Here is a 12,551-nt window from a genome sequence, read left to right on the forward strand (position 1 = left end):
AGATGCTGAAGCCGAGAATCCAAGCAAACCTGATAAAAGAAATGTTACAATTAGAACTTTCAATTATTATGTTAAGAATTGCAGAAGCAGTTTACCAAGGGAAGACTAGATCAGCGATCGTCAGTCCATCCCAGATACTGTGAGTGAAGATAGCAAAGCCGCCACCTTCAAAACAATCTCAGCAGTATCACACGTGAGCTGCTGGTTTTAAAAACTTCATATCTTAAGTTTCTAGTACCCACCTCCGTAGTTCACAAATACCATAAGACTCAAAGTGAGTCCTCGAAAAGCATCCAAAACCTCATACCGCTTTGCGCTCCCTCTGTCCTTGTGTCTGTCGAGGAGTTCATACAAGCCGGAGTCCGATTTCAGCCGCGGGGGCAGTAACGGCTCCGATATGCTGGAGGTTCTTCTGGAGCTCCTGTTAAACTCATTGGTGAGCATGCAGCTTCTATGCAGCAAAACGACCAATATGGTAGTCAATGTGACCACAAGTACTGTGCTCTCAGTATTCATCGAAGCTAGTTGGGTGCTGTCAAGAGCTTCGGCGTTCGACAGATTTGGTTACCGAAAGGTCTCTTGGACTAAGAAAGTATAGACTCAAACATTATAAGAAAGTAAAGACCCAAATTGTGTTTAAGGGGTTTCTAATCACAACACCATCTCATTGGTCAAATACCGGAAACCATATCACAAACAAATGGGTGACACAAAATTCAGTACTAATCAATTTTGTCGAAATCGAATAGTCCACCCAAATTAAAATGAAACCCGGAAGGAATCGTCCCGACGATTCATTTGTGTGCCCAGAATGACGCTACTTGTATCTCTTCTTCAGCTGCTTCCACTCTTCACAGCCTTCGTTTATGCAGATCTCACACGCAGCCCGATAGTAGCTCTGCACCCGCACCATCTCGTTGCGTTCTACCCGCTGCTTTTGAATTCGAAAGACTTCGCTCCTTTCGGAATCACAAATGGCTACACTCAAGACGGCTACTCTCGCACGATCATCACACCCAAGCTCGGAGCAAGACTGGAGCAAGGAACTGGACTGGACCTGCCTCTTAATATCCACCGCCTCAACTTCCCACAGCTGACGATCGGTGCATGGGTGCAAGTAAGCGAAGCTATGGCCACCAACCAAGGGTGGGTGAATCGTTGAGTGATAAAACTGATATATTGAGTGAGTAGAATCTTTTTTTATTTAACCCTGTGTGTTTGTAGGTGTCTGCTGTCGCAGAACGGGTCCAATGTTGGGCGAGCAGTGTGTGTCGATAGAGGCCAGTGGTCAGTCGGAGGCCACGTGCTGGGCGAAGCTGCAGTGAATATCGACGAATGGTCCTTCGTCTCTGTGGTGTTTAGTGAAAATTCGACCATACTTTTCGTGGATGGAGAAATAGTGGAGATCGATGTTAAGCTCGAGAGTGTGGCTAGTTCTCTGCTGGTGGTTGGAGCCGCAGCAGAGCAACCATTGGGAGGGATTACGGGGTATCTCAAATCTGTATTTCTGCTCGATATTGCGCTGTCCGAGACGGAATTGAGGTACTTAATGATAACGGAAGAGGTTGCAGCGCAGGATACACACACCATCGCAGCTCCGACGCCCGTGGAACCAGTGGAAAAGGACAAACCGATTCCCCGTTTGTATTTAAAAGACCGGTTGGAGAATACCGTTAGCGCGAGACAGGTTATTGACCCCGATGCAGATGAATACAACGCCGCCTTACCGGTGCTTGACGACTCGGAATTGTTGTCTGTAGAGCTGGTGTACGCGGATGGCGCTTCGAGCGATGATAGCAGCAGCGTGGATGATGCTCCATTTAAAATGTGGTCGCTGGAGCCGAAGCAGCGTGAGCTTCACGTGGGATCTATGGTGACTGTACAAGGCTCGCCGAGCTTTGATGAGCTGACTTCAATGTGCAGAATTAATGACGAAATCACGATCGCTCCGTTCAAGGTGACAGCACATTCGATCACTTGTCAGATCCCAGAGGTGGACGCTCAAGCTCGTATTGAGCTCTCTATCTCGCAGAATGGAGTCACTTTTTCTTCTGTCGGAGAGTTCCGATTGCTCAAGCGCCCATCGATCTATCGATTGAATCCACGACAATGTTTGCGCTCCGTTAAGCCGCAACTCATTGACATTTTTGGAATGAATTTCGTAAATTTGCCTTCTCTGAGCTGCGCGATCGGCCATTTGACTGTCCCAGCGACATTCCAATCCTCGTCGAGAATACAGTGCGTGGTTGAGTCTACACGCTACGAAGAGAGTTTGTCACGTGTGGAAATTGATGTTTCTGTCAATGGAGTGGACTTTTCAGACGACCCGAGAGTGTTGGAGTTGATAGATGCACCATCGATTGGCAGACTGTCGCCCGACAATGCGCCTAGAACAGGAGGCACATTGGTTGAAATTTCCGGCCACGGATTTTTTGAGAATATGCGCTACTCCGTATACTATGGTGCGAACGTTACTGCTGACGTCGAATATAGGAGTCCCAGTTTATTACTTTGGAGAACAACAGGAGCAAATCTCACAGGCGCTGTCGATGTAAAGCTACAAGTGGAGGGGGAACTCGTACCTGAGATCCCAAGCTTGCCGTTTTCCTTCACCTTAATGCCCCAAATCGCGTCAATTTTCCCTCAGCTTCTCCCGGTTCGGTCCGAAATAATGCTGACAATTTCCGGAAGTGGCTTCACAGCGTTTTCCGGCCTTCGTTGCTCATTCAAGAAGTGGACACGTGACGGTAAAGTATCAGACACGACAACATGGACGTCCGTAGCAACATTTATGACTCGTTCCATTGTTCAATGCCCGACACCACTGCTCGAAGACGCAGAGTCGTATGCGGTTTCTGTATCGAACAATGGCCAGGATTATTCACCTGCTTCCAGCGTTGCTAGCATTATAATACACAGTGAGATACTTTTGGAAAATGCATCTGTATCGGCGGGACCAGCAACGGGAGGAACACACGTGGATATCACAGGGCGATACTTTGTGAGATCTACTGATGTGGTCTGTCAATTCGGGGAGAGTCGAGCTCGAGCTTCTTTCGTCTCGGATACAGTAATTCGATGTGTTAGTCCAGCGTGGAATCCTGTGATTGCCACTGGAGGAATTGCTCCGGTGCCTGTTCGTATCGCACTAAACGGACTTGACGTTTCCACTTCTAGTCTTTCTTTTCAGTATTATGCTCCACCTGTGGTGGACACGATATCGCCGGTGAATGTACCTGTCAATAGTTCTCTATCGCTTGGCCTTTATGGAAGATATCTCGTCTCATTTGGAGGCATTCTATGTCGTATCGGGACTTTACTAGTGCCTGGAAGTGTGAAGAATGGCGGCCGAATGATTCAGTGCGACCCCGTCCTAACTACTATGGACTCGGGCTTCGTGACGATCAGCGTTTCTCTTAATGGCGGACGTGATTTTACGCCAAGTCGTATCGATCTTCTAGTACATGAGCCGATCGTAGTACGTGGAGTGGATACACCGTACCTAGTCAAGAGCTTCAGCTCTTCCGTTACAGTTAGAGGGCGAGGATTCCTGAACAGCAATGGAGCAAAGTGTGTCTATGGAGAGAAGCTTACGCCCGCCAGTGTCGTCACCTCAGAGATTATAATGTGTCCTCTACCGTCTACGATCCAGCCTGGTCACGATTACCAATTACGCATTAGCCTTAACGATGGCGTCCATTTGTCCAGCAGTGCCGCCCGTGTGTATGTGTATGATTTGCCAACATTCGAAGCCATCACACCGACTTCAGTGACGGAGACAGAGGTTCTTCGTGTATGGGGAAGTGGATTCGTTCTAAATGCGAGTACTTCGTTGGCGATCACGTGCGTTTTTGGGGACTACGCTCGAGTTACCGCTCGGGTGAACAATGGATCAAGCTTGCTTTGCGTTACGCCAGACTTAGGGTCGACTGGGAATACTTCGAAGACAGTGACCGTCAGTTTCCAGGTAGGACCCTCACTTATCGCCACAGATCTGGCGCTTACATACACGTCGGCTTCCAGGGCTGTGACTGTAGATCCTGGAGCTGTGCCAGGTAGAATGCCTCTCATGATTCAAGATCACTGGTCTGATGGCTACATTTCGACACGTAACTCTTCATTCGACACGCCAGTATCCAGTACAACTACCCCAACGCTACCTGTTCCGTTACCTGGTATTTACGACATCTCACCGAAGCTTGTGGAGAAAGATTCACGTGTAAACATCACGGTTCATGGCCAGAATTTCGAGAGAAATAAGACTTTTTGCCATTTCAGCTCACAGCCAGAGCCCGTCCCCGCTATTGTCAAGTCTCACGCCGTCGCGTTGTGTGCTTTCGACGGATCTCTGGCAGACCCTGGCAGCATCAGCCTCTCGCTGAGCTTAAACCGTGCACGGCCAAGTCTTGCCACCGAGGCTTTTCTCCTCCTGAACCGTCCGACAGTGGCCTCCATCTATCCTCGACGAGGCCCGCTGGAAGGAAACTCTACAATTCTCGTCACAGGCACTGGATTCGCTGCCACTCAAGCGCTTTATTGCCATTTTGACGGACAAGCGAAAGTACGCGGTCAACGGTTAACAGATACTATGCTGCAGTGCGTCACACCACCCAGTCGAAGTGGACGGGACTCGGACCTTCGCGTCTCGATTAACTCCAGTATTTACTCTTCAAATAGTACCCATTTTCTGTACCAGGACATGCCTCGATTGGAGAGTATGTCACCGTCCTACGGCAGTGTCGAAGGTGACGTGTCTGTGGTTATTCGAGGGCGATGGCTGAACGCTTCAGAAGATGTCGTTCTGTGTGCATTTGGCGCATCTCGAGTTGCTACGGTGACTGTAAACTCCACAACTGTAATTGCCAAAGCTCCTCGCAGCGCAGTCGGAGTGGGCGCCGTGAGTGTGAAGTGTACGTTGAATGGAGAGGTGATTACGCCGACAGAGTTCGCGTACCGGTATCTACAGACACCTCGTGCTTCTCGCGTTACGCCACAAATGGGACTGGCATTTTCTAATACCCGAATTCTGGTCGACGGAACTGGTTTCAGTGAGAAATACCCGATGACTTGTCACTTTGACCACGTGAGTTTCCCTGCAGTCGTTTTATCTCCCTCCCAAGTGGAGTGTATCGCACCACCACATAGTGAGGGCGTTGTGAACGCTAGTGTTACTTTGAGTGGGAGTCCTGTCGGACAGGCGGTAGTTGCTTTCGAGTATATCGGTACGTCGTCATCCCTCTATTTCTTTAATTTTGTGCTTCTAACCCTTTTTGTCGTCGTGGAATTAACCAGCTGAGCCAAAGCTGCTGCAAGTGATGCCACCGCTCGGATCTGAGACTGGATCAACGAAGCTTTTAATCATTGGAGAGCGATTTACTCGTCGTGCAGAAATGAGCTGCTCTTTCAGCCGCCAGGACGACGTCACGACTGTCACCACGACTGCATTCTGGGCAGGCGAAGGTCTGTATATTTGCCACACCCCGCCATTTAGTCCTGGACCGGCCTACGTCCAGCTTGCAGTCGGTGGGAATCTTGCAACTAGCAGACTATTGTTCACCTTTACAAGTACGTGATGCGAACTCCATATTTGCTCTGCAGTAGTTGATTGATGACACTTAACTCTCGTGGTCTAATTGCATGCAGTTGAACCGCAGGTATTCTCCGTTTCCCCACAACGTAGCTCAGCGGCCGGAGATGCTCTTGTGACGATAACTGGAGCTGGCTTTATCGATTCTGAACTCTTTCGCTGCAAATTGGGGTCGACAATTGTGCGTCCAGTCAAATTCGAGAGCGAATCACGTGTCACGTGTAAGTTTCCGCGTCCCATTCAGTCCGGCGTTCTGCCTGTGCGAGTGTCGAATAACAAGCAAGATTTTACGACCGACCCGGTGCTTTTCGAGCTTCACGCTCCAGTTGTGGTGGATTATGCTACTCCGCTTTATGGATTGGTTGACGAAGAAGCTACAAAAGTGGATCTGATGGGCCACAACTTTCATGAACTGGAAGATCTCGAGTGCCAAATTATTCAAGAAAGTGCCAACGTACGAGCTACTGCTGTAGCCATCTTCGCGAGTGCAGCGATAAGCACATGCTCGCTGCCAACACCCAAGGAGGTGTACTCACTTTCCAACGTATCTGTGTCTATGCTAATGACCTTGCGAGTGCAAGAAGTGGGGCAGACGAATGTCATATTTGAGGCTCCCTTCCGGTATCTGGCAAGACCGATATTATTGGCTGCTTTCCCCACACTTTTACTGGTTACCGGAGGACAAACGGTTTGGATCGAGGGCGTGAATCTGGCATTGGACATAGACCTGATGTGTCAATTTGAGTCGTATTATCCGTACGACCAGGTGCCGTTCGTGGTGTTCAATAGAACTCATGGGTCCTGTGTTACACCGGAACGTTCTCCGGGATTGGTGGACGTGCGCTTGTGCTTCCGTGGCGTGAATAGATGCAGTCTCAACTCGATAACTGTCTCCTACGTTCGAGTTCCGGTGGTTCATAAAATGGTACCGAGCTTCCGGTTGGAAGCAGAGAGATCACTGATTTCAGTGATCGGGAACGATTTCTGCAATGTGCCTATGCATTGCGATTTCGACGGAGTGAGGACATTGGCCGCTTTCGTTAACCAATCGCTAGTGGAATGCCCAGATTCACTTTTTCAACGGCACAAATGTGCAAAGTTTTCGCTCCTTGTGGATGGAGTTAATGTTCTCGACACGCCACTGGATTTCTGCTCTCAGGTTGCCCCTTTGGTGAACTTGATTCGACCAAGAACTGGCCCTGAACGAGGCGGGACACGAGTGTTGGTCAGTGGAGGACCATTTACGACTGATAGTGGATACTCGTGTCGTTTTGGAGACGTCGAAGTTCCGGCCGATTATCTTTCTACCTCGCAACTGTTTTGCATCTCCCCACCAAGTCGAGGGCTCACAGTGGCGTTCTCGGTGTCTGGAGTCAATTTCTCGATCTCTGACGGACCTAAACTAACGTTTACCTATCGCCCAGCTCCCGTTGCGAGTGGGATAAATCCCACGCGAGGATCGGAGGAGGGGCAGTATGTCGTGACCGTCCAGGGCCTAAACTTCGTTCGTGGTGCTGGACTTCGATGTCGCTTTGGTGTTTCTGCTGTGGTTGCGGGAAGATGGCTGTCCGATACTTCGATATCTTGCGCGGTACCTCCACATCAACCTGGATGGGTAGACATCCAAGTCACCAACAACTTACAGGATTATTCTATTCAGCCACTGAGATTTGAGTACGTGGTGAGCCCCACGGTTCTTAGCTTCGAGCCGAGGACAATGTACGCACAACACCCGACAGAGCTTATTATCCACGGACGTGACTTCCAGAACTCCAGCGACGTGCGATGCATCATCGGTAACGACCTCAGTCCAGCAGCTTTTCTGTCCGAGACCAGACTGAAATGTGCTCCAGCTATTCTAGTGGAGACTTCGGTCGTGATTGGAGTCGTCGATTTCTCACTGTCGATGGTTGGGGCGTTTGCACACGACAGACTAAAGGTACTAGACGATGGAGTGTGGTCGCTTCGACCCCGTGTGACTTCTGTACGCGGTGAAACTCCGATTGTTCTCTCTCGACGTTCGAATGATGAACCGTTGGAGTTTGAAGTTGTCTATGGCCGATTCTGCTCTAGAAATGAAGTCGTGTGCTCTGAGCTGACAGTCGCAAGTCGTTTAGAAACCAACAAACTCCGTTGGTTCCCTCCACGATGGACTGGCCCAGATTTGATGGGGGTTGTGGAGATTTTCAGGCTGACGAATGTATCGATGGTTCCGACTGCACCGGTTGCAAGTTTTCCATACCGGTATTGTCGAGAAGTAGAACTCAAGAGTATCACACCATCGATTGGATCTGTCACGGGTGGTACAGTTGTTACACTATCAGGTAACTACTTCCAGGATGGACACAATCTCAGCTGTGTAATGAACGCAGCAACGTTCGTCTCTGCGCAATTCATCACTGACACGATGGTCAGCTGCACAATCCCAGCTTATGCGTCTGGGCCACGAGAGATCCGAGTGTTTGTGTCGTTGAACGGACTGGAAGTTAGCAAATCCTCTTTGGCCTTTAAGTATGTGGAGGACCCTTCCGTTTTCAGTATTTTCCCGACTGGGGGACCAATTACTGGCACAACAATGGTGAGTGTGGTCGGTGCACATTTCGTGAGTACATCAAAAAGCGAGTGCAGTTTCGGATATCATAGTGTCCCTGCAATTGTTGTCAGCTCAACCGAAGTGACTTGCATTGTCCAGCCGTCGAGTTGGCCGTCAATTGGATCTTTGCGCTTCCGATTCTCGTCGAATGGTCAGGACTTTTCAAGAGAGAACGTGTCGTATTTCATCTACGAGGACCCTGTATTGCTTGATATGAGTCCTCGTGTTGGGAGTGTGAGTGGAGGAACGAAACTGACTTTTACGTGGGATCAAGAGGTCCCGATTGAATATTTCGGAAACGTATCGTGTCAAATTGGTTCAATTGCTGTGGATGAAGTTCTTGTAACTAAAACGACGGCTTCTATCGTTGTTCCAGCGGCACAAAGTAGCCTTGAGGGGCCAGTGACGACTCGACTTTCACTGAATGGACAAAACTACATTGACGGTCCACAACTTTGGTATTTTCTCGAGCCTAGATTTGATTCCATTTACCCAAATAGTAGCGGAGAGACGACGCGTACTTGGATTCGTATAGCAGGTGAAAAATTCCCTCGACTTACGACTTTGAGCTGCTGGTTTGGAAGGCTGGATAGTGTAATGGTATCAGCAGAATGGGTATCTGATAAACTGGTCCTCTGCCGTGCTCCAGCTCATCGTCCAGGAACAGTTGACTTTGGGTTCTCGATCAATGGCGTGGACGTTATTGGTACCAAGCTGCAGTTTACATTTACACCCAAGACACTCACACGAGATTTCTATCCAATCTCAGGCCCGAATTCGGGTGGATCGGAGCTAACAATACCTGTGGATAGTGACTTTCAGCACTGCAGACGTGTACACTGCATTGTCGGTGCTCTCAAAGCCGTCGCCGTCCCGGACAACACAAATGCTGCTGTGAAGTGCACTATGCCCCCACAAGATAAAGCCCAAGAGGTTTCTATCGCTGTCGAGTGTGATGGTCAATCCAGACTGGAGCTAGAGAGAAAGTTTTCGTACTTTAACGCACCGATTATTTCCGAAATTGAGCCACGATCGATGTCGTTAGCACTTGGTGGCATCATTTCCGCTCGCGGACGTAACTTCCCAGATAGTACCGTGTATTGTCGGTTTGACTCCAATTCTGTGACTACTGCAATAGCTGTCAGTGACTCGGAAGTTCGATGTGTTGCGCCCGCTTTCTCTTCCCACGCAGTCTTTTCCTACATTGCACTGGAGATCTCAACAAATGGCGTTGACTTCACTACCAGCGGCACCAAGATCCAACTCACACCTTCTCTAGACGTGACTGCGATGGGTCCGAGACACGCGATTGTCAACCAAGAAGTCGAAGTTTTGGTTTATACAACTGGATTGATAATTAATCCAGGGATTTTCACGTGTCGGGTTGGAGAAGCGTATCAAGTACCTGCGTCCATCGCATCACATTCCTCTATCAGGTGCCGGCTTCCAGCTGTTTCTTCTCCCGGACAAGTGACGGTGGCTGTATCCAATAACGGAATCGACTTTGTTGGAGGATCTCACACTACACTTTTCTATCACGCAGTCCCTATCGTGCACGCTATCAGCCAGAGCAGCGGGTCAGTCTTTGGCGGTGAAAATGTGGTGGTTTCTGGCCGTGGATTTGTTTCTGAAGTGGAGATGAGCTGTGTCTTTGGCAACACGAACGTGAAGGCGACTTATCTGCACGAAGACGCGGCGTCTTGCTTGGTGCCGCCTTCGCGATGGCTTGTCGACGTCCAAGGTGAATACTCAAAGTCAAGCTCGAAAGTTGTCTTTAAACTCGGTACTGGGCTCGATTCCTCCGTATCGGTGCTGGAGCAAGAGAGTGAATGGTTCTGGACTTACCAACTCCCGATAGTCGACGTTGATATCCATCCCACACGGATTTTGACTGGAAGATCTGTGACGGTGCATGTGAAGGGGTTAAATGCGCTGTCATTGTACACAATGAGGCTTGTGCTAGAGAATGACAAAGGAGCAGAAACGCGCATATCTTTAGTTCCCTCAAGCGATGAGCGAATTCACGACTTTGAAGGGGAATTAGAGCTTGCTGTTGCTGGTCGATACGAAGTGGAGATCGAGGACAGTGGAGGGTACGTGGTCACTCAGAGTCTCGTAATTCACGCCATGGATCCTATTCAAGTAGTCAACGTGGTGCCCAGCAGTGGCCCAGTACGCGGTGGTTCAATCGTGGTGGTGGAGATTGATCGGGCTTTGGGTGTAGGAGATAACTTCATGTGTGTATTTGGAGATCATGGCACCTCGGCAACAGAGCTGAAACCAGGCACAGTAGTTTGTAAATCTCCTCCAGCGAATAGTCCGGGTCGAGTGCGCCTTGGGATCTCTATTCGAGACCAGACAATCAGTGACGTACACGACTTTTCTTACTTTCCGGACGAAATGGTCACTTTGATTTCTCCTGAAAAACTGATGGAATCGCAGCAAAATCAAGAGTTGGTAATCACTGGATCGAACTTTTATCATACCGACGAGATGGCTACTCCTTTATGCCGTATCGGTAATACTGTAACTCGAGCATCGATCGTATCGCCAACTAAAGCGATTTGTTCGTCTGCTGTTCTGGCGCCTGGGGAATATTCGGTATCTCTCGCATGCGATGGCGTCAACTTTGTTACTTCGCCTCGGAATGTTACGTACACTTCTCGTGTCTGGATCAGTTCTCTCCAGCCATCCAGTGTTGCTCTCACTGGCGGGATGAATGTCGAGATAAAAGGCACGGGGTTCGATCAACAAAGCTCTCTGCAATGTAACATTGGTCGAGGGAGATTCTTTGTCCCAGCGGACGTGGTTTCCTCTACTAGAATCCGTTGCTCGACGCCTCTTGTCGGTGGATTCAGTCAAGTTCTGCCGCTGTCAGTGACGACGAATACTTCGACTAGCAACGAGCTATTGGTGTCATTTGAAGCTCTTACTGTCGTGGTTTTAGCAACACCAACCGTGGGTTTTAGTCGAGGTGGGGCCTCAGTCAAAGTCGATGTGACGTACGTGCCTCCGAATGGCGATTTCACGTGCTTTTTTGGTGATATTCCTGTCAAAGCTCGACGAGTTACGTCTTCCCAAGTCGAGTGTGAGAGTCCTCCGCATCGTCCTGAGCTTGTCAAACTTCAGGTTGAAGGAGATGGCGCTCTAACTGTAGCGGGAACATCGTTGCCGTTTACGTTCTTGCCTGACCTTACAGTGAAAAGTGTATCTCCAACACGGGGCTCTGCTACTGGGGGAATTTCTGTGGTGTTCTCACTCTCAGGGCAAGTGAACAAATTGATGCGCGAGATGATTTTATGCCGATTCGGATCAACTTTCGTCGAGGCTGTTTCGATTCAAGACAACCAGGTGACGTGCAATTCTCCTATGGGAAGACCAAACGAGGACGTGTCGATGGCGATTGCTCTGAATGATCAGGATATCGCTACAAGTCCAGTACGTTTCCAGTACTTCGCAAGTCGTGAACTGATTGCGATTGATCCTCGAGCTGGTTCACTTGGTGGAAATGTGACGGTAACAGCACAATTGGAAAATGTGGAAGTAGGGTCTGATATCATTTACGAGTGTGGATTTGAAGCACCAGGTGACGGAATAGTAATGTCCAACGCACACGTAACGCTGTCGGGAGAGCTTCAGTGTCTAGTTCCTGCTGGAGCCTTCAAGCATCCGAGACGGATTCCGGTCTCAATCTGGCAAAATGGGGAGCGCTACTCGACCAACAGCGTCACATTTGAGCTCATTTCTTCTCCAGATATTGAAAATGTTACGCCGGTTTTAATTCCAGAGTCGGGAGGAGTTCCAGTTCGTGTAGTTGGGACCAACTTTTCTCCGTATCATAGTTTCACGTGCAGATTTGGTGGGGACGAACAAGCCCCTGCAAAGGTGATTTCTAGGAATCTACTGGAATGTGTTTCTCCTCGCCTTCTACCGGGGAATTACTCGATTGGGGTATCGTGGAACCAGCAAGAGATTTCTCTGTTCGGATCGCCACTGACCGCTCTCGAAGCATTGGCACTGACGTCAATCGAACCGAAGTCAGGCTTCAGAGATCAACAAAGGGAGATTCGAGTTTTCGGTGCTGGATTTCAACCAACCACTAAAATCGTATGTCGCTTTGGAGAAAATCTGACCCCCGCTACTTATACAAGTCGAACAGAAGTTCGCTGTAACGCTCCATTGCTGGCGTCAGCTCCAGTTTGGTCCTCAGAGAGCTTGAGTCGACATACGATTCCCCTTTTCGTGAGTCTGGACGGTGAAGAGTTTGTTGGTTCGGCAGAGATCGCTTTCACTTACTACGCTGCACCTCGTTTTGACAAGATATACCCTACTTCCGGCAGCATCGTGGGTGGTACACGAGTCTTGATTCAC

General features: G+C 49.3%; 3 protein-coding genes across 3 annotated transcripts; all 3 read left to right on the plus strand.

The window, feature by feature from the left end:
• Nucleotides 1-700: 700 nt before the first annotated feature.
• Nucleotides 701-1,325, plus strand: PITG_02131 (uncharacterized protein; the record flags this gene model as incomplete). The annotated part of the gene is made up of 3 exons (XM_002907053.1): nucleotides 701-704; nucleotides 897-1,146; nucleotides 1,241-1,325. 3 exons carry the CDS (start codon nucleotides 701-703, stop codon nucleotides 1,323-1,325), a joined length of 339 nt encoding a protein of 112 aa, XP_002907099.1.
• A 10-nt stretch (nucleotides 1,326-1,335) lies between these two features.
• On the plus strand, nucleotides 1,336-1,877 carry PITG_02132 (uncharacterized protein; the record flags this gene model as incomplete). Its single annotated transcript, XM_002907054.1, has 4 exons — nucleotides 1,336-1,338; nucleotides 1,424-1,564; nucleotides 1,625-1,767; nucleotides 1,856-1,877. 4 exons carry the CDS (start codon nucleotides 1,336-1,338, stop codon nucleotides 1,875-1,877), a joined length of 309 nt encoding a protein of 102 aa, XP_002907100.1.
• A 1,918-nt stretch (nucleotides 1,878-3,795) lies between these two features.
• PITG_02133 (uncharacterized protein) lies at nucleotides 3,796-10,641 on the plus strand (the record flags this gene model as incomplete). The annotated part of the gene is made up of 5 exons (XM_002907055.1): nucleotides 3,796-3,967; nucleotides 4,038-5,222; nucleotides 5,293-5,523; nucleotides 5,644-10,273; nucleotides 10,623-10,641. The coding sequence occupies 5 exons, from the start codon at nucleotides 3,796-3,798 to the stop codon at nucleotides 10,639-10,641; spliced, it is 6,237 nt and encodes a 2,078-aa protein (XP_002907101.1).
• Nucleotides 10,642-12,551: the final 1,910 nt, after the last annotated feature.

The sequence above is a fragment of the Phytophthora infestans genome, genomic scaffold (genome assembly GCF_000142945.1).
Source record: "Phytophthora infestans T30-4 supercont1.3 genomic scaffold, whole genome shotgun sequence".
NCBI lineage: Eukaryota > Oomycota > Peronosporomycetes > Peronosporales > Peronosporaceae > Phytophthora > Phytophthora infestans.